We start from the raw sequence: 26,460 nt of genomic DNA, 5'->3' as shown, positions 1-26,460 counted from the left end.
AGAAGCGCCAAGAGTTCCCTGCTTTCTTTTTGTATTTTATTTATTTCTTTATACAGCAGGTTCTTAATAGTTATCCATTTTATACATATTAGTGTATACATGTCAATCCCAATCGCCCAATTCATCACACCACCATCCCCACCCCAACCCCCGCCGCTTTCCCCCCTTGGTGTCCATACGTTTGTTCTCTACATCTGTGTCTCAATTTCTGCCCTGCAAACTGGTTCATCTGTACCCTTTTTTAGGTTTCACATATATGCGTTAATATACGATATTTGTTTTTCTCTTTCTGACTTCACTCTGTATGACAGTCTCTAGATCCATCCACGTCTCTACAGATGACCCAATTTCATTCCTTTTTATGGCTGAGTAGTATTCCATTGTATATATGTACCACATCTTCTTTATCCATTCATCTGTCGATGGGCATTTAGGTTGCTTCCATGACCTGGTTATTGTAAATAGGGCTGCAATAAATATTGGGGTGCATGTGTCTTTTTTTGTGTGTGTGGTATGCGGGCCTCTCACTGCTGCGGCCCCTCCCGTTGCGGAGCACAGGCTCCGGACGCGCAGGCTCAGCGGCCATGGCCCACGGACCCAGCCGCTCCGTGGCACGTGGGATCCTCCCGGACCGGGGCATGAACCCGCGTCCCCTGCATCAGCAGGCAGACTCCCAACCACTGTGCCACCAAGGAAGCCCACATGTGTCTTTTTGAATTATGGTTTCCTCTGGGTATATGCCCAGTAGTGGGATTGCTGGGTCATATGGTAGTTCTATTTGTAGTTTTTGGAGGAACCTCCATACTGTTCTCCATAGTGGCTGTATCATTTACATTCCCATCAACAATGCAAGAGGGTTCCCTTTTCTCCACACCCTCTCCAGCATTTGTTGTTGGTAGATTTTCTGATGACGCCCATTCTAACTGGTGTGAGGTGATACCTCATTGTAGTTTTGATTTGCATTTCTCTAATAATTAGTGATGTTGAGCAGCTTTTCATGTGCTTCTCCGTCATCTGTGTGTCTTCTTTGGAGAAATGTCTATTTAGGTCTTCTGCCCATTTTTTGATTGGGTTGTTTTTTTTAATATTGAGCTGAATGAGCTGTTTATATACTTTGGAGATTAATCCTTTGTCCATTGAATTGTTTGCAAATATTTTCTCCCATTCTGAGCGTTGTCTTTTCGTCTTGTTTATGGTTTCCTTTGCTGTACAAAAGCTTTTAAGTTTTATTAGGTCCCATTTGTTTACTTTTGTTTTTATTTCCATTGCGCTAGGAGGTGGGTCAGAAAAGATCTTGCTGTGTTTTATGTCGGAGTGTTTTTCCTATGTTTTCCTCTAAGAGTTTTATAGTGTCCTGTCCTATTTTTAGGTCTTTAATCCATTTTGAGTTTATTTTTGTGTATGGTGTTTAGGGAGTGTTCTAATTTCATTCTTTTACGTGTTGCCGTCCAGTTTTCCCAGCACCACTTATTGAAGAGACTGTCTTTTCTCCATTGTATATCCTTGCCTCCTTTGTCATAGATTAGTTGACCATAGATTCGTGGGTTTATCTCTGGGCTTTCTATCTTGTTCCACTGATCTATATTTCTGTTTTTGTGCCAGGACCATATTGTCTTGATTACTGTAGCTTTGTAGTATAGTCTAAAGTCAGGGAGTCTGATTCCTCCAGCTCTGTTTTTTTCCCTCAAGACTGTTTTGGCTATTCTTGGTCTTTTGTGTCTCCATACAAATTTCGAGACTTTTTGTTCTAGCTCTGTAAAAAATGCTATTGGTAATTTGATAGGGATTGTATTGAATCTGTAGATTGCTTTGGGTAGTATTTTGGTAGTCATTTTCACAATATTGATTCTTCCAATCCAAGAACATGGTATATCTCTCCATCTGTTGGTATCATCTTTAATTTCTTTCATCAGTGTCTTATAGTTTTCTGCATACAGGTCTTTTGTCTCCCTAGGTAGGTTTATTCCTAGGAAGTTTATTCTTTTTGCTGCAGTGGTACATGAGAGCGTTTCCTTAATTCCTCTTTCAGATTTTTCATCATTAGTGTATAAGAATGCAAGAGATTTCTGTGCATTAATTTTGTATCTGGCAACTTTTCTGTGCATTAATTTTGTGTCCTGCAACTTTACCAGATTCATTGATTAGCTCTAGTAGTTTTCTGGTGGCATCTTTAGGATTCTCTATGTATAGTATCATGTCATCTGCAAACAGTGACAGTTTTACTTCCTGTTTTCCAATTTGTATTCCTTTTATTTTTCTTCTTGATTGCTTGGCTAGGACTTCCAAAACCATGTTGAGTAATAGTGGCGAGAGTGGACATCCTTGTCTTGTTCCTGATCTTAGAGGAAATGCTTTCAGTTTTTCACCATTTAGCAGGATGTTTGCTGTGGGTTTGTTGTATATGGCCTTTATTATGTTGAGATAGGTTCCCTCTATGCCCACTTTCTGGAGAGTTTTTATCATAAATGGGTGTTGAATTTTGTCAAAAGCTTCTTCTGCATCTATTGAGATGATAATATGGTTTTTCTCCTTCAATTTGTTAATATGGTGTATTACATTGATTGATTTGTGTATATTGAAGAATCCTTGCATTCCTGGGATAAATCCCACTTGATCATGGCATATGATCCTTTTAATGTGTTGTTGGATTCTGTTTGCTAGGATTTTGTTGAGGATTTTTGCATCTATATTCATCGGTGATATTGGTCTGTAATTTTCTTTTTTTGTAGTATCTTTGTCTGGTTTTGGTATTAGGGTGATGGTGGCCTCTTAGAATGAGTTTGGGAGTGTTCCTTCCTCTGCAATTTTTTGGAAGAGTTTGAGAAGGATGGCTGTTAGCTCTTCTCTAAATGTTTGATAGAGTTCACCTGTGAAGGCATCTGGTCCTGGACCTTTTTTTGTTGGAAGATTTTTAATCACAGTTTCAATTTCATTACTTGTGATTGGTCTGTTCACATTTTCTATTTCTTCCTGGTTCTGTCTTGGAAGGTTATCCCTTTCTAAGAATTTGTCCATTTCTTCCAGGTTGTCCATTTTATTGGCATAGAGTTGCTTGTAGTAGTCTCTTAGGATGCTTTGTATTTCTGCGGTGTCTGTTGTAACTTCTCCTTTTTCGTTTCTAATTTTGTTGATTTGAGTCCTCTCCCTCTTTTTCTTGATGAGTCTGGCTAATGGTTTATCAATTTTGTTTATCTTCTCAAAGAACCAGCTTTTAGTTTTATTGATCTTTGCTATTGTTTTCTTTGTTTCTATTTCATTTATTTCTGCTCTGGTCTTTATGATTTGTTTCCTTCTGCTAACTTTGGGTTTTGTTTGTTCTTCTTTCTCTAGTTCCTTTAGGTGTAAGGTTAGATTGTTTATTTGAGATTTTTCTTGTTTCTTGAGGTAGGCTTGTATAGCTATCAACTGCCCTCTTAGAACTGCTTTTGCTGCATCCCATAGGCTTTGGATCATCGCATTTTCATTGTCATTTGTCTCTAGGTATTTTTGGATTTCCTCTTTGATTTCTTCAGTGATCTCTTGGTTATTTAGTAACATTGTTTCGCCTCCATGTGTTTGTGTTTTGTACATTTTTTTCTCTGTAATTGATTTCTAATCTCATAATGTTGTGGTCAGAAAAGATGCTTGATATGATTTCAATTTTCTTAAATTTACTGAGGCTTGATTTGTGACCCAAGGTGTGATCTATCCTGGAGAATGTTCCATGCGCACTTGAGAAGGAAGTGTTATCTGCTGTTTTCAGATGGAACGTCCTATAAATATCAATTAAATCTATCTGGCCTATTGTGTCATTTAAAGCTTGTGTTTCCTTATTAATTTTCTGTCTGGATGATCTGATCTGGATGATGGTGTAAAAGTGAGGTGTTAAAGTCCCCCACTGTTATTGTGTTACTGTCGATTTCCTCTTTTATAGCTGTTAGCAGTTGCCTTATGCATTGAGGTGCACCTATGTTGGTGCATATATATTTATAATTGTTATATCTTCTTCTTGGATTGATCCCTTGATCATTATGTAGTGTCCTTCCTTGTCTCTTGTGACATTCTTTGTTTTATAGTCTATTTTATGTGATATGAGCATTGCTACTCCAGCTTTCTTTTGATTTCCATTTGCATGGAATATGTTTTCCCATCCCCTCACTTTAAGTCTGTATGTGTCCCTAGGTCTGAAGTGGGTCTCTTGTAGACAGCACATATATGGGTCTTGTTTTTGTATCCATTCAGTGAGCCTTCAGTGTCTTTTGGTTGGAGCATTTAATCCATTCACGTTTAAGGTAATTATTGATATGTATGTTCCTATGACCATTTTCATAATGTTTTGGGTTTGTTTTTGTAGGCCCTTTTCTTCTCCTGTGTTTCCCACTTAGAGAAGTTCCTTTAGCGTTTCTTGTAGAGCTGGTTTGGGGGTGCTGAATTCTCTTAGCTTTTGCTTGTCTGTAAAGCTTTTGATTTCTCCATTGAATCTGAATGAAATCCTTGCCGGGTAGAGTAATCTTGGTTGTAGGTTCTTCCCTTTCATCACTTTAAGTATATCATGCCACTCCCTTCTGGCTTGTAGAGTTTCTGCTGATAAATCAGCTGTTTACCTTATGGGAGTTCCCTTGTATATTATTTGTCATTTTTCCCTTGCTGCTTTCAATAACTTTTCTTTGTCTTTATTTTTGCAAATTTGATTACTGTATGTCTCAGCGTGTTTCTCCTTGGGTTTATCCTGTATGGGACTCTCTGCACTTCCTGGACTTGGGTGGCTAAAAACTTTCCCATGTTGGGGAAGTTTTCGACTATAATCTCTTCAAATATTTTCTCGGGTCCTTTCTCTCTCTCTTCTCCTTCTGGGACCCCTATAATGCGAATGTTGTTGCGTTTAATGTTGTCCCAGAGGTCTCTTAGGCTGTCTTCATTTCTTTTCATTCTTTTTTTCTTTTTCTGTTCTGCAGCAGTGAATTCCACCATTCTGTCTTCCAGGTCACTTATCTGTTCTTCTACCTCAGTTTTTCTGCTATTGATTCCTTCTAGTGTAGTTTTCATTCCAGTTATTGTATTGTTCATCTCTGTTTGTTTGTTCTTTATTTCTTGTAGGTCTTTGTTAAACATCTCTTGCATATTCTCGATCTTCGCCTCCATTGTTTTTCCGAGGTCCTGGGTCATTTTCACTATCATTACTCTGAATTCTTTTTCTGGAAGGTTGCCTATCTCCACTTCATTTAGCTGTTTTTCTGGGGTTTTATCTTGTTCCTTCATCTGGTACATAGTCCTCTGCCTTTCCATCTTGTCTGTCTTCCTGTGAATGTGGTTTTTGTTCCACAGGCTGCAGGATTGTAGTTCTTCTTGCTTCTGCTGTCTACTCTCTCTCCCTGCTTTTTTTTTGGTGGGGGGGGGGCTGCACCACGTGGCTTGCAGGATCTTAGTTCCTCAACCAGGGATTGAACCCGGGCCATGACAGTGAAAGCACTGACTCCTAACCACTGGACGGCCAGGGAATTCCCAAGAATTCCCTACTTGGCACCAGGTGGTTCTCCCATCCCCATGCCTTTGCACAAAAAATCCTGGCAGGAAAGTCCTGGTCCCCTCCCCACGCCCCTTAGGAGAAGCTGCTCCCGGGCTAGAGCTTCCGGGTGCCACCTACGTCAGGGGTATTGTTCTTAGCAGTAAGACATTTCTTCACCTCTCTGCCTCAGTTTCCTCATCTGTAAGGTGGAACTATGTTCTTACCTTGTAGGATAATAATGTAGGGCTCTCAGAACAGTACCTGACACCTTGGGAGCACATAGAAGGTCAGCTGCTGCTGCTGCTATAATTATCACCATCATCATTTTAAAATGACAATCTCACTGCGTGTCAGGCATTATGCTAAGCACCTTACCTGTGTTTATCTCATTCAATCATTTCATTGACCCCATGATCCTGCTGGGATATTCCCACAATCCCCATTTTACAGATGAGAAATCAAGGCTCTGGGACATGCAGTGGCTCACCCAGGGCCACATGCCTGGTCAGGAGCAGAGCCTGGACCGGCCCCCAGATGTACTTGACTTCACTTCCCCTCTGATATTGGGGGGTGGTGCTTGGTCTGTACGCAATTCACAGATGAGGAAACTGAGGCTTGGAGAGTCAGTAAGGTGCCCGTGGTGAGGGACAGTGTGGTTCTAGCTTCTGGAGAAAGGCAGCTAGGCTTCAAAGACACCTGCACAGACCTGCCAGGGGCTGTGCGGCCAGGACCCAAAGACACTGTGTCCCCAGTTCGATTCCTGGCACCTGCCTCACCTCTGGGCGGTCAGACCTCTTCTTTGTCGTTAATTTTCTCCTCCAGACACACAGTCAGGCTCTTCGAGGTCCTTCTGCCTCTATCCTCCTCCTGGGACCTTGCTGTCTGCTCTCCCTCCCAAGTCAGCCAGGGTCCCTCTGGCCCTTTGTAGGATGTCATAGTGCCGGGGGGCCCTTCTTGCCACCTTCACAAGCATGGGGACCGGGTGTCTCCCAGTGCCCCCCGAACCTGCAGCATCCCCATTTTTGGCCTCTGTTCCCTCCTGGGGAATTAATCAGATCTACTTCCCAGGCGTGTCCCCAAATGTGGTCCTTCCAGCAGCCCTGGGACAAAGCTCCTCTGAGAGCCCCATCCAGGACTCGGCGAGGCAGGGGTTGTGATGCTCTCCAAGGATCTGCAGACTGACTCCTGGGGGCACCAAAGGGTGTGGATGGCTGGGGAAGGAGCAGAGCCTGGGGGCCAGGTGCCCTGCCCACACCCGCCGTCCCTTCTGCTCAGCTGTTCGGTCCACACGCCGTGTTTTGAGCCCCTGCGCAGCCCTCAGTTGTGCGAGGCCTTGAGGCTGTGGTGCTGTGGAGACGAGAGTCCTGTCCCCGTGCTCTCGGATGCCTGAAGGCCTCCATCCACAGAGCCCTTGCTCTTCGCCAGGCACCGTGCAGAGAGCGACAGCCGCCCGAGGCTCCTGTGTGTAGAGGAGCAAATGGAAGCTCAGAGAGGCTAAGTCACTTGTCCTAGGTAGCAGAGCTGGTAGAACCCAAGTCTGACTCCAGAGGCTGTGCCCACTTCACAGATGAGGAGACTAAGGCTGAGAAAGAGTGAGCAGTAGCCAAGACCCCTGGCCAGTGAAAGCCAGAGAGGGCTTGGGGGTCTCCTGCCAACTAGCAGCTGCTCGCTTCCTTTCCCTTCTCCCCACATCCCCTCTCAAGCTCCACGTGGCCCCTTTAACTTGACCTGTTCCCATCCTGGGGGCTCTGGGTTTTCTGTTTCCTCCTGTGGCTGCTTCCCACTCACGAGGAAGGAGGGGAGGATGGGGGCCTGTGCCAGTGTGGGGCGACTGGCATGTGCATGGGGAAAAGGGACAGGGGCGGTGAGATGATCTTTCACAGACTGAACACACCCGTGACCCCAAACCCAGAGCAAGGGCAGCACATCGTCAGCCCCAAGAGCTCCCTCCTGCTCCCTCCTAGTCAGCATTCCCGGTAGCTGACCGTGAACCTGCACAGGTGAGCGCCTCACTTTTTGTTCTTTATATCGATGGAGCGATGGTGCAGTGGTTCTTTGCTTTTTGGTTTTTAAAAATAGCTTAGGGATATTTTAAAACAGCCTCATTGAGATATCATTCACATGCGACACACTTCGCCCACTTGAAGTCTACAGTCAATTTTAGAATGTTTTCATCACCCCCAAAAGAAACCCTGTGCCTACGAGCCATTAACTATCCCCCGGCCCCTGGCACCCCCCAGTCTGCTTTCTGTCTCTATGGATTTGCTCATTCTGGACATTTCGTATAAATGGAGTCATACACCGTGTGGCCTTTTGTGTGTCTTCTTTCACTGCTAAGTGGGGAAATAAGGTTCATGCTTGTGAGGTTCATCTGTGTTGTAGCATGAGTCAGTACTGCATTCCTTTTTTATGGCCAAATAAGTACTCCATTGCTGCAGGCCAGCTGCTCTGTGTCGCCCCCTTTAGAGCTGGGCTGTCAGGAATCTAAAATGTTGGCGGCCACTGACGCCGGCTCCTGAGTTTGGCCAAGTGCTGCGAGCAAGCCGAGCTGGGAGCGCTGGGGGATGGGGAGAGGCGGAGACACACAGAGATGGAGAGAACACGGAGGCGTCGGGGCCCCAGGCAGGTCCTGCTTCTCCTCCCTGAGCCTCAGCATCCCCGTCTGTAAGGTGGGAGCAGGACAGGGGTCAGCTGTGCATTGACAGAACCTTCCAACTCTGACGGTGCTGAATTCTCCGTGTACGTGACACTGCCTCCTTCCCAGCATGGGTTGGTTCTAGTTTCAAGTTCTGAATCTGAGGGCTCCTGGACATCCTCGTTTTAAGTGGCTAATATCCTTCCTCCTCTCCCCACTGGGCGTGCCCCCTTGTTCACCGGAATTCCCAGCCTGTGTCCTGGGTCCCTTCCAAGGCCACTGCCCGTTGAAGTCTAGGGAGCTGGAAGCAGATTCCGAGAACAAAGGATGGCCTTATGCGGGAAGGTCAGGTAGATGAGGGACTTGCCTGCCTCCACGCCTGCAAACCCACAGCCTCTAGGACCCAGCAACACCTGTGCGCAGCAACAGAGTGTCTGTGTTTGAAATTCACCCTCTCCTGCAAGCATCTCTCCTCCCTCTCTCTTTTTTCTGGCCGTGCTACTGTTTGGCATGCAGGATCCTGTTCCCCGAGCAGGGAGACCAGGGATGGAACCCACGCCCCCTGCGGTGGAAGCGTGGAGTCTTAACCACTGGACGACCAGGGAGGTCTCTCTCTCGCTCTCTTTTTTTAAACAGCTTTGCTGAAATACAGTTCACATATCCTACAATTCACCCACTAAGATGTGCAATGCAGTGGCTTTTAGTATGTTTACAGAGTTATGCATCCATTACCACAGTCAATTTTACAACATTTTCATCATCCCCAGACCTGTAGACACCATCCCCAGACCTGTAGACACCATCCCCCTTCCCCATCACTCCCAATCCCCCAGCCCCTGGCAGTCACTAAGCTACTTTCTGTCTCTATGGATTGATTTATTCTGAACATTGCATATGAATGAAATCATACACTATGTGGTCTTTTGTGTCTGCCTTCTTTCACTTAGCACTGTGTCTTTAAGGTCCGTCCGTGTTGTAGCCTGTATCTGTATTTCATTCCTTTCTATGGCTGAATACTATTCTCTTTTATGGATAGACCATATTTATCCAGTTATCTGTTGATAGACATTTGGGTTGTTTCTGCTTTATGCCTGTTAGGAAGAATGCTTCTGTGAATGTTCATGGGCACATTTTTATGTGGATGAGTGCTTTCATTTCTCTAGGGAGATACCCAGGTATATACCTAGGAGTGGAATCCCTGGGTCACGTGGTAACTCCATGTTTCTCACTTGTTGAGGACCTGCCACACTGTCTTCCAAGCTCCAAGCCAGCATCCTGCTTCTCTGATTCCAGAAGGGCCAACTGAGGGTTTCCGTACCTGGGTTCTCTGACCCCTCGGAATGGGGTGCAGATCTTGTGTTGCTGCATCTTCCTGGGGGTGGGTGTCTAGGACGTTTACCAGATTCACAAGGGCATCTCTGAGCCTCCAGACCCTCTGTGGTCCTGCCAGTCCAGAGGTTAGAGGAGGAGACAGACCAGTGCAGCATATTCCAGTCCTGTCTCATTCTGGACTGTTCGTGTGGAGTCTGCTCAGGATAAAAAAACACAGCTTGAGAAGTGATGAACGTGCTCTCTGACGTCTGCTTTCTTTCTCACTCTTTCCCCGGTGCGCCCCCTCCTTGGTACCCAGCAAGGAGAACTTCAACAACATCCCTGACCTGGAGCTCAACCCGATCAGATCCAAAATCGTCCGTGCCTTCTTCGACAACAGGTGGGCCTTTCTCCTGGAGCTGCCGATGGCGGGTGACTTTGGGGGAGCATTTGCCCTTGTAACTTGTTGCATGACTCGTGTGCTCGGAACAGCCCCTTAAGCTGACGCAGAGAAGAGGGGGCTTTGTCAGGTAGGAGCTACGAGCCACAGGTCCAGGGTCTGGCAGTCCTGGATTCATGGCTGGGTGACTTGGGACAGCTCACTCAATCTCTCTAGGCCTCTGTATTAGTTAGCTATGGCTGTGAAACAAATTACCCCCAAACTTAGCAGTTTGAAACAATATATATTTATTGGCTAACCATTTTTGAGAGTCAGGGATCTGGGTTCTCAGGCTCAGGGTGGGTCAGCTGGGGCTACATTCACCTGAAGGCTCGACTGGGGGAGGCTCTGCTTCCGAGCTCACTCTCCTGGCTATGGGCTGGAGGCATCTCATGGACCAGTCACCAGGGCTACCACACCTGGCAGCTGGCTTCCTCCAGAGTAAGCTGTTCCAATGAGAGAGAGAGAAAGATTGGGCACCTGAGATGGAAAACGCCATCTTCTGGTAACTTCATCTTGCAGATAACATGCCATGACTTTTGCTGTATTGTCGTCGTCAGAAGTCACTGGGCCACCTCGCACTTGGAAAGGGGACTACATGGGGCATGAGTACCAGGAGGCAGGGTCACTGGGGCCCCTCTCGGAGGCTGCCTCGGTTTTCTCACATATAGAACGGAGGTGATAATAGCACCTGCCTCTCAGGGTTGCTGTGAGGCTGTGCGGAGATGGGATATGTTAAAGAGCCAGGGTAGTTGTCGTTACGCACAGCACCCTGGCTTACAGACTGAGGCAGAGAGAGGCACCGTGGACAGTATCCCAAAGCTGAGGCTGACACCAGAGTTCATGTCCCCAAATGTCTAGTGTCGTCGGAGTTGAAAGACTCGCATATCCTCATGGAGATCACTGTGTCTGAGGCTTGGTGGAGAGGTGCAGGGGTGGGGGGGTGAGGGGGTCACGCCCTCTCCAGGCTGCCAGAACCTGTGGACAAACACACCAGGGGCCCAGGCCTGACACCCTGTGTCTGCAGAGATCGCTGAGAAGCAGAGAGAACTGGCAGAAAGAGGAAGGGAATAGGCATGTCCCTTCCTTGAGGTCATATCATGGGTGGGGACTCCTGGAAGGGTTTCAAGTTGTATGAGCCTGAACCGCCCAGGTCTCGTTCTGCCAGGGCTGCAGGGCCCTGAGGAAGACTCCGGGCCTCACCTGTTTATGGGTTGGGGCTACGGGGTCCCCAGGCTGCCCCAGAAAATGCAGAGGCCTTCCTCCCGGACCTGTGGGGTGAGACCTGAGGAGAGAGTGCCCAGGAGTTAACTAGGCAAAGCAGAGAGAGACCAGAACTGCACGTGCAAAGACCCTGTGGCACAGGGAGTGGTGCGAGTGGCAGAGGGGGCCTGGCTGGGGCACAGAAGGCCAAGCATGGTGAGAGGTGTGGGGTGGGCAGGGCCCTCAGCTCCTTTTTAATCCTCGTTCTGCCTGCGGAATCCCAGAGGGAGGCCTAGGTGGGCAGTGAGGCAGAGCAGGATTGCGGGGGGGCTGACAGCTAGTGGAGAGGGGAGGTGGCAGGGGGAGCGGTGATGCGGCCCCCAAACGTGGAGACGACATGGTTGTCGGGGCCTAGAGTTGGAGGCATCACAAGAAGATGGCGCAGGGTGACCAGAGCCTAGTGACACCTAACACGTGTCTGTATATACACGCCTGCATGTATGTGTCTGTGAGGCTTGTTTCCAAACGGCTGGACGAGACTGGGCCAGTTGTGAAGTTGGCCGGGCCCCGGGGACCCAGCCTTCTGTGGGTTGGAGCTAGAGGGGCTGGTGTCTCCTGGCCCTAGGTGTGCTAAGGTGAAGAGAGGATGACACCCCAGAGGTCCTGGCAAACCCTGCTTCCCCCGAGCCTGTGGAGCCCACCCAGGGCCAAGGGCTTGGTTCTTCCATCCTCACCGCCAGCCCAGGAGGAGACAGGTTGGGCTGGAGAGGGGCCCGAGGGAAACCTCTGGTATCCTGATTGGGGGGTGGGTTTCTCAGGTGCACACATTGGTCCAAATGTAAGATATGTGCCTTTTACTGTATGTAATTATTCCTTAAAACAAATCTGGAGACTTCGCTGGTGGCGCAGTGGTTAAGAATCCACCTACCAATGCAGGGGACACGGGTTCGAGCCCTGGTCCGGGAAGATCCCACATGCTGCGGAGCAACTAAGCCTGTGTGCCACAACTACTGAGCCCGTGTGCTGTAACTACTGAAGCCCGCACGCCTAGAGCCCGTGCGCCACAACAAGAGAAGCCACCGCAGTGAGAAGCCCGCGCACCGCAACGAAGAGCAGCCCCCCCGCCACAACTAGAGAAAGCCCACGTGCAGCAACGAAGACCCAACGCAACCAAAAATAAATAAAAAGTAAATTTAAAAATTTATAAAACAAAAAAACAAATCTGGCCCGAGGTGGCTTGGTGCTCAGCTGTCCCCTGTGGGAACCAGAACAGATCCAGGAGTTGCGTTTTCAGCTCTTAGAGTGGAATTTAGGCGTTGCCAGGCTTCTGTCCATGAGCACTGCCTCTGCTGAGGGGACAGTGCGTGGGCAGGGGCCAGAGGACAAGAAGGCGTGCCCTGAGTCCACAGTCCATAGTCAGAGGCAGGAGAGACCCGCTACCGTACTTGGGGCATCTGAGGTTAGGACAGAGCTCTTAAGGGCAGCGCAGGTGCAGTGGCACCTAAAGGGTGGAGGAAGGGGCCTTAGTCGATCAGGGAACGTTGAGTGCCCAGAAGGTGGGCATTGAAACAAGCTTTGGGGCCCCTGGGGAGGGGAGTGTGGTGGGAAAGGGTGGTGAGAGCTGGGTGGCTGGGACCAAACCTCTTGGGCCTGGGAGACCAGGTTGGGGGCTTGGGGGTCACCCCAAGAGCTGGAGGAGCTTCCCAGAGGGCATCGAGCAGGGGAGCGACAGAGTCTGATTTGCTTTCTGCAAAGCTCATTCTGTCTGCATGTGGTGTGCCCGCTGAGATGGTGGAGGCTGGACCAGGCTATCCCAGGAGAGACGACGAGGGATCCCAGAGAGATCGGAGGAGTGAAACTGGAGATGGACTGGATATGATGGGGACGGAGTCAAGGGATTCTCGGGTCTGCAGGTCTGCAGTGCGGGCAGCTCACGAGGCACCTGCTCTAGGGAATTGCTATCGGAAGATGACGCCTGACAGCAGGAGAGGGAGGGCAGTGGCCAGTAGGGGATGGTGAGAGCCTCCCCTGTGGGGCCTGGGGCGGTTGCTTAGAGACACGGTGTGGAGAAAGGGAGGCCCCGGGTGAGTCGGTGGGCAGCCCAGAAGTCACCAAATAAGGGAGGATTAAGGAAAGGCTTCCCTAGCCTGGACCCAGAGCAGCTCGGCGCCTGTGCCTCCTTCCCATCTCGTCCTGTCCCAGCAAGGAGGTGGGGGAGGACTCAAGAGGAGGGGCTGGAGACGGGATTTTCCTTTCAAGAAATACCAGCGTCCACCTTGCTTCCTAAGACGTTTTGAACCGAGAAGCTGGTCTTGGAGGGCAGTTTGTGCTGGGTTTGTCCCCACCTCCAAGGGCTCTGCTCCTTACAGGGTCATCGGAGAGTTAAGGGAGCGAAAAGACTGCTCTAAATCAGGCCTCCTTGCAGAAAGAATGCTCTCGTGCTGCGTTGCAGATTTGGATGTAGCCCCTGTTCTTCTGTCCCCCGACCCAGGTCTCGGGTGCTCCGTTGTGGAAGTGGACTGGAGTGCACGTGGGTCTGGCTCTAGGTGCTGCGTCTGGGTTTCGTTGGTCTCTGCATTGTGGTCACCTTTAGAGACCATGATGCTGGCCCATGTGGGCCTCCTGGGGACACTAGGAGGAGAAGGGATGCCTAGTCCCTGAATCAGGTCCTGATGCTGAAGCAGCCAGGTCTCGACCTTCCCTGAGAAGGACCCGTTCGTGGCCAGCCTGCCCCGGGGTTGACCACGTGTCCCCCGAGCTCATTGTCATCCCTCTCGCTGCAGCCTGAACCCCTTGAGAGGGACATGCAACCCAAACACAGCGGAAAGACCTCCGAGGAGCCCGATAGATGCTGGGGCTATTTTTACACCCTGTAGATTTGGACTGTGCCCCTGGCAGCAAGAACTCTGAGATGATTAAAAATCTGCCTGGAGTAGCAGTGGAAAAACTTTGTAAGAGAAGATTTCCGGGAAGATTGAGAGTTTTTACTCAAAGACTAGGCTTCCTGAGTCCAGAAGATCTCGCCTCACCTCTCAGATTTGTTGTTTCATGATCCGCCTTCCCGGTTCCAGGCTTGGGAGCCACCTCTTTCTGGAAGATGTCCTGGCATGGAAGATTGGGAATAGCGAGATCTCTAAACTGTGAAGTGTGGTACTTCAGGGGCAGTATTTGAAAAGGAGTAGATGGGCCTCTAGAGAGAGAACCTCGAATGTATTCCTTTAAACCGAGATATGGTCCTTACCGCAGGCGGGACCCAAATGCATTTGACAAGTGCTAGCCCTTGACTGTTATCCTGGGCCAGCTGAGAACTGTCTCTTTGAAAGGATGCACAGTGAGGGCAGAGGGACCCTCAGCCCATCAGCCCGATGGCCACCTGCACCAGCGGAAGTCGGTTAGTGATGAGGGTTTGGCAGCAGTGGGTCAGGAGCCCGTGTTTGGTTGGTGTCATCTCCAAGCTGTTTTCTCAACTCTTCTCTGCCGGGACCCTCCCCCAGTGGCTTTTCAGTGCACTCACGCATCTGCTGAGTCTCCGCCGTGTGCTAGGCACAGGGCAGACCCAGCCTTGGGTTCGCTCCCTGAGCCCCGCCTGGAACACAAGCCCTTTTCTTGCCCCCTGCAGAAAAGCACATCCATAGGGATGTTGGAGTGGTGGGAAAGTGCACGGGGAAGGGAGGTGTGACGCAGGCCCCCCTGGGACTCTGTGCCGTGATCTATCAGAAAACCTGCCGTCGTCGGCGAGTTTTGCACTTTGGTAGGAAACGTCAGTCAGAGCTGCCTGCAACTGGTCGTTGTGCTGGAGGTTTAAACAGCTGATAGCAGGAATTGGCACACTTTCTCTAAAAGGCCAGAGAGTAAATATTTTAGGTTTTGCGGGCCACATGGTCTCTGTCACAGCTGCTCAACTCTGCCTCTGTAGCTTGTAAGCAGCCACGGATACTATGCAAATCAGTGGGCCTGGCCGTGTGCCAATAAAACTTTATTTATGGACGCCGAAATTTGAATTTCATGGAGTTTTCACTTGTCATGAGATGCTATTCTTTTTTTCCCCGGCATTTTTTTCAACCATATTAAAACATAAAAACCCCTCTTAGTTTATGGGCTGTATAAAAATAGGCAGCATGTGGGATTTGGCCCCCAGGCTGCAGTTCGCTGACCCCGATCTAAAGGTAAGGGTCAGGAGATGTACCTGGGGGAATTACTGCCTCGCTTTCCCCGTGTTTAAGTGCCCAGCTCTGTGCACCGCAGCGTGCCCGGGCAGCCCTCCATCCCAGCAGCTGTGCAGTTGCCCGTGTCTCCCCCGCAGGCCCTCAGATGGTGATTTCTGGTGGGGGGGGCTCCGGGGAGGGGCTGGACTAAACTGCCCTGGGGCCCGGGGCCCCCACGAGCAGGTTGTTGGGAAACAGAACCCAAGGCTGGGACAGCCATCGTAGGTGAAGTGTGTGTGCGCAGAAGGGCCGGGTTCTCGAGGGCTGTTGGTAGCAGAAGGGCAAGATTCTGTTCTTAATGCATTTCCGACACCCCCTCGTGGCTCCCGTAGGAACCTGCGCAAGGGGCCCAGCGGCCTGGCTGACGAGATCAACTTCGAGGACTTTCTGACCATCATGTCCTACTTCCGGCCCATCGACACCACCATGGATGAGGAGCGGGTGCAGCTGTGCCGGAAAGAGAAGCTAAGATGTGGGTGTCCCGGGGCCCCTCCCCGGTGCGCACCTGGCCGCCCCCAAGTGGGGGTTGGGGAGGGTCGGGTCAGGTTGCACCAGCCCAGGCCTTGGGGAGGTTGGTCCCGATCTTCACACACAAAGGGTGGCGTTTGCACCTCCCTCTCCTCCGAGGCTGTTGCGTGGCAGCCTCCTTGTTGACACTTCTCAGCAGCTGGTGGTTTTCTGGGAACAGAAGGAGGTGTCAGTGATTGGAAAAGGTTAAGGCCCTCGGTTTGGACAGACCTGGTTCAATCCAGCCCCTTCACTAAGCAGCTGTGTGACCCTGAACCTGACGGTGGGGATGAGGACTGAGCATAAGGGTGATTCTGAGGCTGGGTGGGATCTCGGGTGCTTCCTGAAAGTTCCTTTCTTCCCTCCCCTGGCCCATGACTGGCCACTGTACGCAGTTTCACGGGGCGGCCTCTGTGGGGCTCGTCCGTCCCAGAGGAGCCTCTGCTGGCCCTGGGCTCTGAGCAGGTTTAGCTGGGATCGGCCTTGGTGGGGGATGGCACAGAGTCCCAGGGTGGCTTGCGTCACACCTCCCTTCCCCATGCACTTTCCCACGACTCCAGCACCCTCTCTATCCCACCCGAGCAGCAGCGTCTGCGCAGCGTCTGCAGGGACATGTAAACACGGGGCTTGGGCTATACTTAGCTCGGGCTGTGTAGTGAGGGTTGTTGGGGGCAGGGCGGTGATGCCTGGTGTCCGCCCGGCTTCCACACTGTTCCAAGGACCAGGTCAAGGGGTGTGAGGGCTGTGGGATGGGACGGACTCTGGTTCAAACCCCAGGCTGCCCCTCCCTTAATGGGGTGGCTGCGGGCAAATGCCTTAGCTTCTGTGAGCTCGGCAGCCCAGTCTGTGAAATGGGCTCAGGGCAGCCCTGGCCTCATGGGGTCATGTGAGGATGAGAGGAAGAGATGTTTGCACAGCGTCGGGCTGGATAAATGCCAGGACCGAGGACTTTTATGAGCCTGAGGCTGAGCTAGGGGGCAGAGAGGTCACCTCCCCTTTAGCTCCTGGCTCTGTTGGGCTGCGGGATGCTGAGTGACGTCAGTAAAGGGACCACGTGATGTCACTAAGAGTGAAATAACCGGAGCGGGTGTGAATGCCCCTCGTACCATCGGGGGCCGGCTCAGATCTGCCAGGGGCAGGAGGTAGGCAGCCGGGTCCGTGATCTGCCACAGGCCTGGGATGACAGCCGCCCTCTGGGTCTGTCAGGAATGACACTTCGAAATAACGCTGAGCTGGCTTCCTGTTAATGAGACTGTCACATCGTCTGCACTCACAGTGTGCCAGGCGGTCGCTGGCCCTGGTCCACCAGCCTTAGCTCACCTGGCAACACCATGAGGCAGATGTGTGCTTACTCCCATTTTACAGATGGGGAAGCTGAGGCTCAAAAAAGTTAGGTCACTTGCCCAAGGTCACCCACCAGGAAGTGGTCGGTCTGGCCCCATGGCCTTTGCCCTTGCCCTCTATGGCTTCGGCAGGTTTCCGTTACTGGGGTCTTTTGCTCCGTTTGAGGTAGGGGAAGGTTGGGGGGCGGGGCGACCCAGGCTCCCCTCCGCCTTGCCTGACTCAGCCGCTCTCTCCCCCTGCCACCCCCCAGTTCTGTTCCACATGTATGACTCAGACAGCGACGGCCGCATCACCCTGGAAGAGTATCGAAATGTAAAGTATGCTCCCGCGCCGGCGGGCCCCAGCGCCTCCCCTGCCCTGCGGCCGGGACGGAGGCCCAAGTTCACGGCGTCTCTGCTCCACCGGCAGGTGGTCGAGGAGCTGCTCTCCGGAAACCCCCACATCGAGAAGGAATCTGCGCGCTCCATTGCCGACGGGGCCATGATGGAGGCGGCCAGCGTCTGCGTGGGGCGGATGGTGAGAGCTGCCGGGGCCGGACCCCCAGATCCCTCCCTGCCCCTGCTGACCCCGCCGTGCCGTGCCCTGGTACTAGTCTGTTTGTGGAAGGCCCCAGCGGGCAGAGACTGTGCGCGTCCTGCTCGCCGCTCTAACCGGGCCTGGCGCAGACCACTGCTCACAGGCTTCTCGCTGCTTTCCTGTCCCCCCAGAAGACCGGCCCCATGTCCCAACCCCTGGGGGGTCAGGCCAAGCAGGGGAGTCTGGGCTTTGAGGGCCGTAGACCCCACTACGTAGCTCCCTCGGGCCCACAGGCAGTGCCTGGCACAGGGCCAGGCCCGGTTGGCGCCCAGCCCTGGCTTTCTCTCATTTAATTATTAATGAGGGGATTTGTGGCCTCTAGGGCAGGGGTCAGCAGGGAGCTCTCTTGAGGGCCCACAGTCTGGGGTCCAGCGAGGAGCTGGGAGCAGCGGGGGGTGACGTGTAGATGAGACAGGAGAGGGGCTGGGCCATCAGGGCTTGTGTGCTGATGAGGGTGGGAGGCTCCGTGCTGACAGAGATGAGAGAGGATTCTACCAGAGGCACTTGCAAGGCTGCTACGGTGGCCCAGGCGGAGGGCCGGGCTCGAGCTCTGATGGGGAGGAAGGCGGGTGGGCCACGTGATCAGGAGCTGGGACACAGCTGAGGCTTGTCAGGGTCCCAGTGGCGTAGAAGTGGCTGGATCATTTCTGGAACCGTGCTGTCGGGCCTCCGGTGATGTCGGTGGGTTAGAGCAGGGTTTCTCCGCCCGGCCTTGTTGACACGTGGGGTTGTCCTGGGGTTGCAGGGGCCTGAGCAGCCTCCCTGGCTTCCACCCACTAGATGCCAGTCACCCTCCAAGTCGTGACAACCAACATGTCTCCAGACACGGCCCACCGTCCCTGGGGCGGGGGGCGAAGTCACCCCCCAGTGCAGAACCGTTGGCGCAGAGGGGCACAGGAGCGAACGGTCAGGGCAGTGGTAACTGGCACGTCGTATGAGGGGTCACTGCCGGCTTTTACGTGCTCTGATGGTGCCGTCGTCAGGGTGGGGAGGCACGGACTCTGGCAGGCGCCCCCTGGAGGCTCCAGGCAGCCAGGTGCCCCCAGGGTCACCTGGAGGGTGACCACACAGCGTGTGCAGGCACCGTGCTGGCTTCTTCACGTGCATCGCTTCATAGATTTGTAACCTTTCTTCACTGGTGGGGACAGAAAGAATTTTCTGGACTTTGGGGGCAGCGACCTTTTTGCTGCGCTGGGTGGACTCGCTCTTGCAGGGCCGGGTCCACTCCAGACAGCCCCTGACGCAGGGGCTCGGAGCCCCCCGGGAGCCATGCGGGCAGGCACGTGACCATCTCCATGGATTTTGTTCCCTGAGGGTTTCGGGTGGTCCCCCTGGGGCCGTCCCCTCTGGCTCCTGTGTATTTATAGTGGCTGCAGCCCCAGACACCCCAGCCCAGATGGAGGGGTGTTTTCCTGCTGAAACCTGCTGTCTGTGCCCAGGCCTGTCATCAGGAGATGGCGGGCAGGGGGCTGAGGTCACTTTCTCAGCCTGTATTTCATTTGTCTGCTTCGGGGACCCAGGGAGAGGCTTCTGGCTTTGGCGAAGCCACCCCACTCAGACAGTTAACTGCCGCGGAAAAGGCCGGTGACCTCGGTGGGGAGCGCGGGGATTCCCCTGCCGGGTTGCCCGCGCCAGATTCCCACTTGATTTAATGACACTCTCCTTCGCTAAATTGCTCCCCGTCCTGCTCCAGCTTCGATTGGCGGCAGTTTTCTTAATTTGCTGTTGTAAAATTGCTGTCAGCTGCTGATCTGCATAAAAGCTGCACAGCCTCAGAAGCCGGGGCTTTCCGGGAGTCCGTGCCGGCTTCCCGGGTGCGCGTCCCGCTCGCCGTGTGCATCTCTCTTTAGGTACGGATCCTCTGTGTGCTCTTAGAGGGTTTTCTTGTGTGATCGTCGACCAGATACACACAGAGGCGCAGGGTGAGGGGTGGCCGAGTCAGTTCACACCCTGTGGCCCCTGAGGACGCTTAACATTTCTGCCCACACCTCTCACCAAAGACAAATGACGCGTCGCCCCACTGTAACGGACCTCTGAAGCCGGCTGTCGACTGCGGCAGTGAGCTCTTTCCAGGGTGTTTCCCTGGAAAGCCTTGTTGTGGCTGGAGGCTGGGGCAGCTGTGCTGGGGTCTCAGCCTAGGGCGCTGCCCTGACCCTGCAGCCCCTCCACCCGGTGCCCGCCCTCCAGCCCGGGTCTTGGGCCGGGGGGACCTTATCTGTAATTAGCTCGCCTCGCTGACCTAGGAATCCGGAGTCTCTGGCAGGGAGTGGGCAGCCACTTCTGTCTGTGCCCCTGGGCAGGAAGAGCCGACAGCCCTAGGGACAGGGCTGGCCCAGGCCTTCTAAAAAATTGGTGTTTTTCATAAAATTAAAAAGTATATCCAGGGGACTCCCCTGACGGTCCAGTGGTTAAGACTTCGCCTTCCAGTGCAGGGGGTGCAGGTTAGATCCCTGCTCGGGGAGCTAAGATCCCACATGCCTCTCGGCCAAAAAACTAAAACATAAAACAGCAGGAATGTTGTAACAAATTCAATAAAGACTTTAAAAATCGCCCACATCTAAAAAAAAAAAAAAGTATATCCAAAATTAGATTAAGAACAGAACCCACCTCTGGGAGCTGTTGTGAGGTTTGCATCAGTTCATGGTAATAACGTTTGTAAAGTACACACGGCAAGCGCTCAGAGAGCGCCTGCCGATGTTTTCTTAAATACACGTAGGAACAAATCTCCGAGCGGTACAGAAGGAGAAGTGCGTCTTTCTTGGCCCTCCTCCCATCGGCCCTGGTCCTTTTCCCTAAAGGGAACTGCCGTTGATGGTGTTATTCCTGACACAGACCGACGTGTACACGTGTGTCTTTCGGTTCTGACTCACACAAAGTGGCACTGAACTGCCGCGGCTCGCTCTCCCCCATGCTGACCCCACAGGTCCGCGGAGCAGGTGGCAGCCGTCTGCTTAGTGATGTAGGACAGAATCTGCAGCCATCTTTCTGCTCCTTGTTTGTCTTTTTCCCCTGTGTATGTATCTTGGAGCCTTTTCCATATCAGCAGGTCTAGATCGACCCCTTCTTCGTGGTAACCAATAGCCAGGGCGACCACGATTTATTTGGCTGGTGTTGTATTGACGGGCAGTGGGGTGTCAGCCCAGCTTTCACTGTCACAGAGGGCGCCGTGGGGACTTGGTCTTAGCACCATGGGCAGGAGCCCCATTTATCATCTCGTGTGTGTGCAGAGACTGGCACTGCCAGTGACTTGGCAGGTGGGAGGCTCCTGGGCCAGATGTTATCAGGGTGACTCACTTGGCCCTTTCCCCAGTGTCTGGAGTGCAGGTCGGCCCAGAACTGGTCTTACCAAGGCTGGTTTGAGGAGGCAGGACCAAGAAATGGCAGGAGGTGTCTGCTGGTGGCCGTACTGTTGGGAAATGGCGGGAGGCGGCTGTGCTGGGTGGAGCGAGCCCTGCCTCTGTGCCCACCCTCTTCCTTTCCCACCCTCGTCTGACCTGTCCTCCCTGGGGGGCGTGGGGGGTGGCCCTGGTGAGCCTGCACCACCTTCCGTCCCACCATCGAGCCAGTGAAGGAGACGCTGGAGTTCAGGGCGACCAGCCTCGAGCTGGAGGCGAAAAATCCAGAATGTTCTCCCCATTCTCATGATTCTACCTGAATGGCCCCAGCCTTCTGTGTTGCAGGGTGGGGGGAAGATGGAGAGTCTCCAGGCAGAAGCCCCTCACTGCACCCTGTGCTCTGTCCCCAGGAGCCTGACCAGGTGTACGAGGGCATCACTTTCGATGACTTCCTGAAGGTGGGTACCTGGGGGTGGGGGTGGGCACGGGGGCTGTGCTGGGGGCTTGAGGGGGCCCCTGCTGGTCAGGAGATGGGCGTCTCTGTGGAAAGGGGTCAAGCCTGGGTGTGGCCTTTAAAATAGTTTAAACTGGTTTTACTTACTTTTATTGGAAGGGTGATGATAGGTATACACGGTCAGAACAACTAAGCAAGTGCAAAAGGGCCTGTGGGGAAAACTCCATTTTTCTCCCCCCTCCTCAGAAGCACCCTGTTGACAGTTGGAGCCAGGGTTCTGGAATGTTCTGTGCCTGTACGAGACCTGCCCTTCACAGAAGCACACCCTGGCGTTGACCGCGTGTGCTTCTGCCCTGGGGCTCGCAGCCCATGCTGCTCGTCTGGCTTCCCACCTTCCACCCTTGTTAGTGGACATTCAGGCCTCCCCCAGCCTTCACTGCTACAAACCTGCTCGCGGGCTGGGAACTGGGGCCCCTCGCTGCTCTGACAGGCAGATCCCTGTGGCAAGGAGTCGAGCCCCCCGTGCTCTGCCCGTGCTTTGGCCCTGAGCATCCCAACAGCGGTGTCCCCGAGCCCCTTCCAGGAGGCGAGGAAGATGGGAAGTCAGGGGGACGATACCCAGGGTGGCCCCCTGGCCGGCCGCCGACTCTCCGGGCGGCCCCGAGGGAAACGGGCCTGTCCCTGGGTTGGGGCCGGGGACTCTGGTGAGCTGAGGGGCAGCTCGGCTGGGCGCTCCCGCAAAGTCTGCACGGCCAACCTGGCCAGTCATGGCAAGAGGAAGGGGGCGGGCGGCACAGACCTGGGCCTGAGGGAGAGACCTGAAGGGCCTACTGGGCCGGAGGAGGACAGGCGCCCCACCCCCCGCCGCCCCCAGGGCTGGTCAGGGCAGGCAGACTGGGAGAGGCCGAGCTGCCTTCGGTGCCACAGGCCACCCTGGCTTGTTCTGAGGTCTGCGCTCCAGAAAAGTGATGACACCCAAGCAAGAACCAGAATAAGGAGTTAGAAGATCAGGGAGGCCAGGGAAGGTTAGGGAGGAGGGATGGCTGCTTTAAGCCAGAAGCTAGGATGAAATCCAATTTTGGCCTCAGAAACCAAGCTTCTTCCCCAGAAGGCCGCCCCCGCCGCTGCCCCGCCTCTAGTGTTCCCAAGGCCATTGCCTCTGCACCGTGGGACTTTTTCCTGACCAGCCGGCCCATCCCATTCTCTGAGCCCCACCACTAGCCTCTTGACACCTGGCATCACCCGGCCTTTGGCAGAAACCACCCACCCTGGCATCCAGGTATCTTCTCCTGGGAACATCTTGTTCACCTAACAAGGAAAGCACCTGGCGGGCCGTAGGCATGTGACAGTGGCACTTGGGTGCCCACAGGGCTCTGCTTTCCCCAGCCTCAAGGCTGTCCCTGGAGATGTTGAGGGCAACAGCTTGAGAGTTTGAAGTTCTTACATAAGCAGGGAGACGGTGACAAGTCACTGCCCACCACGTCCCTCCGTTCCTGTTTGCATCCTGCCCGCCATCTCTCCATCTGTGGTCCTCCTGGGCCCCGAGTGGCCAAGGAGCTGGCGGGCGCACAGTCCTGCCCGCGCTGGGGCTTCCTAGTGTGGCAGATACAGGGTCTGGTGGCCTGAGTGTCCGCTAGGGCCCTAGCCAGGATGGACCGTGATGGCAGTGCCAGTAGCAGGTATGTGGTGATGGATGTGGGCTTTGGCAGAAATTACCTTTCCTGGGCATGAGCCTTGTCTGTCTGGAACATGGTGACCTCCTATCCCTGGGAGGTTGTGAAGACCTAACTGTTGTGACCTTTTAATTTATAATGATGGCTTAATGAAACCTTATAATTGCACAGCCCTTAACAGTTTATAAACCGCTTCCGTGCCTGATTCCCCTGGAGCCCCCAAAACATTCCGTGAACGGGCAGCACAGGTGGTGGTCTCGACATTTTTCTGGTGGAAAGGAGGTTTAGTGGGCTTAAGGAATTTGCATGAAAATCATAGAGCCTGAAGTGGTGGGTGGGATTCAAGTGACTTCAGCTAAGAGCTTGGATTCGGTACTTAATAATAACTTGCTGTGACAATCCATAAAGAATCCAAATGTCAGCCCAATTAACCAGCAAAAAGGCAGATGGAAGTTTCTCTTCCACGCTTCGCACTGGATTCCACCTGCGGGAGCTTCTCAGTGGGTGGCGGAGGAGGGCGGGTGGGAAGGTGGCCGAGGACTCCGGTGGGGATGCCCGCTCACACTGCTCCGTCTGTTCCAGATCTGGCAGGGGATAGACATCGAGACAAAGATGCACGTCCGCTTCCTTAACATGGAAACCATCGCCCTGTGCCACTGACCGCCCCTCCTCCATGGAGAACCCGCACTTGGACCCGGGCAGCGAGGCCCACGGGGGCCCTTTTGCTACAGCTCTTGTAAATAGTCAACATCCCTCGCTCATCTCTTTTTCCCGCAGGGTATGGTACATGGGGCTTTGCTGTTTTTAATCTCCAATAAAATAGAAAAAGGGTTTGTTAATGAACCTGGCTCCTGTCTGTTCCCCACGTCCATGCACGTGGCCTGGCCGTTTGGCGGCCCGAGGCTGGCTGACTATATGAGGAGCGAGGGGCAGCAGCAGCAAGTCTTCAGAGGCTGGTTTGCAAGCGGATTTATTTTTCCCTTCCTTTCTGGTTTATTGTGGGTTAAATATTTGCTGTTTTCCCCGCATGAGTGCTGGGAATTCACCTGCCTTCGCAAGCCTAGGCAGGAAAGTAAGGAGAAGCAGCTCCTCACTCCATGGGGGCCGGGACTTGGGGGGGGCGGGGGGGGGCTTTTGGTGCCACGACCGGATATTCAGACCCAAGGAGGAGACAAGTGGAGCTGAGCCTGGGCCAGCTGCAGTGAGCGCCCGAGCTCGCCCCACGGTGCTGGGGCCGCCAGCAGTCCGGGCCTGGTGGGAACAGGCTGGGTGTGCCCTGCGGCCCTTCCTCAGGATGGGGGCCGGCTGCATGGTCTGCACTCCACTGTCCCCAGCGCAGGAGCAGCAGGGGAGGTGACTGCCCCAGGTAGCATCTCCCACAACTCCGGTTGTCACCTTCCAGCAGTGGGGTTTGAGGGGAGGAAGAAACAAAGGTCATTCATCTCGGTTGGTGGCAGTAGCCCATGAGTCAGCAGAGGGCTGGCAGTCGGTGGTGCCCTGGTGACCTGCTGACTCACTCGGGAGAGCTGCCATCACCGTGGTCACTGGTCACTGTTTACATTCCAGGCTCGTTGCTTTCATCAACACTCGCTGGGAGGCACCTTCCTAGCCTTCCAGAAAAGTTCCCCTGATAATTGTTCCCCTGATAATTAGCTATTGCTATTATTTGCATTCTTGAATTTGTAATTCAGTTTTGATATTAAGTGTGCTTTATCTATCTTATACCCACATGGTGTGGGGTTCAGAATGTAACAGGCGCCCCCTGGAGTCTTCATCCGATGCCCAGCGCCTGGTCTTCCCTTCCCTGAGGCAGTCATGATGGTCCTTCCTCTGACATCCGCCCCCACCCCCCAGCTGTGTTGTGCACACGTTGCTTAGGACGGGATTAACGTCAGTTTTTAAAAGCCAGCAGGCGTCCCGAGGGCGGCAGTGGAGCTGAGAAACCCTCATCATTTAGACAGAGCTGGCACGGGCATCCCTCCCTAGTGAGCCTGCGGTGGACCAGGCTGGGCCTCCGACCCCAGCCATGCCTGAGGAACACCAGTCTCCATGATGCGCCTGACAGGCAGCCAGGGGCAGCGCGGCCCCATCTCTGGTAAGTAGAGCGGTCTGAAGCCACTTCTAGAGCTCTGCTTTTTTTAACTTTTTTAAAATTTTTATTTTTTAAATCGAAGTATAGTTGATTTACAATGTTGTGCTAATTTCTGCTGTACAGCAAAGTGACTCAGTTATACATATATATATATATATATGTATTCCTTTTCAAATATTTTCCATTATGGTTTATCCAAGGAGATTGGATGTAGTTCCCTGTGCTACACAGTAGAATCTGCTTCTTATTTAGACTTGTGCTTAATTCCACAAATATTTTGACATTTTCAAAGCAGTAGGTCAGGGCCAAGGCTGTGCTGCTTACCCTCCAGGTGCCGGCAATGGGGTGGGAAAGTGGGATGTGATTGCCCTCCCCACTCCCCCCCTTCTGCTGCTGGGATCAGTTGCTCACACCCCTGGGTGCCTGGCTGCCCACAGAAGAAATCTAGAAAGGACTGGTGTGGAGAGATCTGGTCCTATTTAGGTGCTGGTTAGCTATCGTCCAGGACAGGTCTCCAGTGAGACCCCTGCAGCCTGGCAGAAGCGTGCGTCCCCGTGCCCTCCCCTGCCCCGCACTACTGCCAGGGACCCGTGGAGTTACAGAGCAGCACGGACTGCTGGTGTGGCCACCGTAGGCTGGATTTTCTGGGATTCTCCCAATTTGCTTCCATTTTCTGCTCAACAAAGGCAGTTCATTAATGTAAAGTGTTTTTATAAATAACAGATCTTCCATCAGCCCCCCTGCAGAGCCTGCATTTGGGAGACATGGCCACTGTGGGCACAGGCAAGCATTTGCCCTTGTTCAGACCACCGAGGGCCGGCCTCGTGTCTTTGAAGCTTTGAGCCTCTGCTTACCTAAACTGCTAATTAAAATGAGATTTATTCAGCCTGAGCCCAGTCCATACTGCTCAAAATCAAGCTGTTTGTTCACCGTCACTGAGGATGTCATCTAATTGGCAGGGTTGGGGCTCATTTCCACCAGAGGGCGGGCCAGAGTCCGCCTGGGGCTCCCCCGCCGGCTCCCAGGGCACTGTGTGCATGACGTGTTTTCACTCATTTGGTGGTTCCGGGAGTGATGGGGTCAGCTATTAGTTGGTGCGGACCTGCTCCTAGGAAGGGTGGTTATTCCCCACAGTCTGCTGGCCTTTGATTAGAAAGAACGAGGGTCACTGCTCTGGGTACGCATCTCAGGACGGCTGTCT

General features: G+C 53.0%; 1 protein-coding gene across 1 annotated transcript in view; it reads left to right on the top strand.

The window, feature by feature from the left end:
* The window catches only part of TESC (tescalcin), a 63,353-nt gene extending 39,400 nt beyond the window's left edge, over positions 1-23,953 (top strand). Inside the window, exons 3-8 of the mRNA XM_082852951.1 lie at positions 9,751-9,831; positions 15,611-15,750; positions 17,380-17,441; positions 17,538-17,645; positions 21,451-21,498; positions 23,750-23,953. Coding sequence (XP_082709077.1) covers positions 9,751-9,831; positions 15,611-15,750; positions 17,380-17,441; positions 17,538-17,645; positions 21,451-21,498; positions 23,750-23,827 — 517 coding nt within the window. The 3' untranslated portion in view covers positions 23,828-23,953. The remainder of the gene's footprint in view (positions 1-9,750; positions 9,832-15,610; positions 15,751-17,379; positions 17,442-17,537; positions 17,646-21,450; positions 21,499-23,749) is intronic.
* The last annotated feature ends 2,507 nt before the right edge of the window (positions 23,954-26,460 follow it).

Source organism: Leucopleurus acutus (genome assembly GCF_964270905.1).
Source record: "Leucopleurus acutus genome assembly, chromosome: 13".
In the NCBI taxonomy this organism is placed as follows: Eukaryota; Metazoa; Chordata; class Mammalia; order Artiodactyla; family Delphinidae; genus Leucopleurus; species Leucopleurus acutus.
The sequence above is the reverse complement of the archived record's forward strand: the minus strand, read 5'-3'. Positions and strand labels throughout refer to the sequence as shown.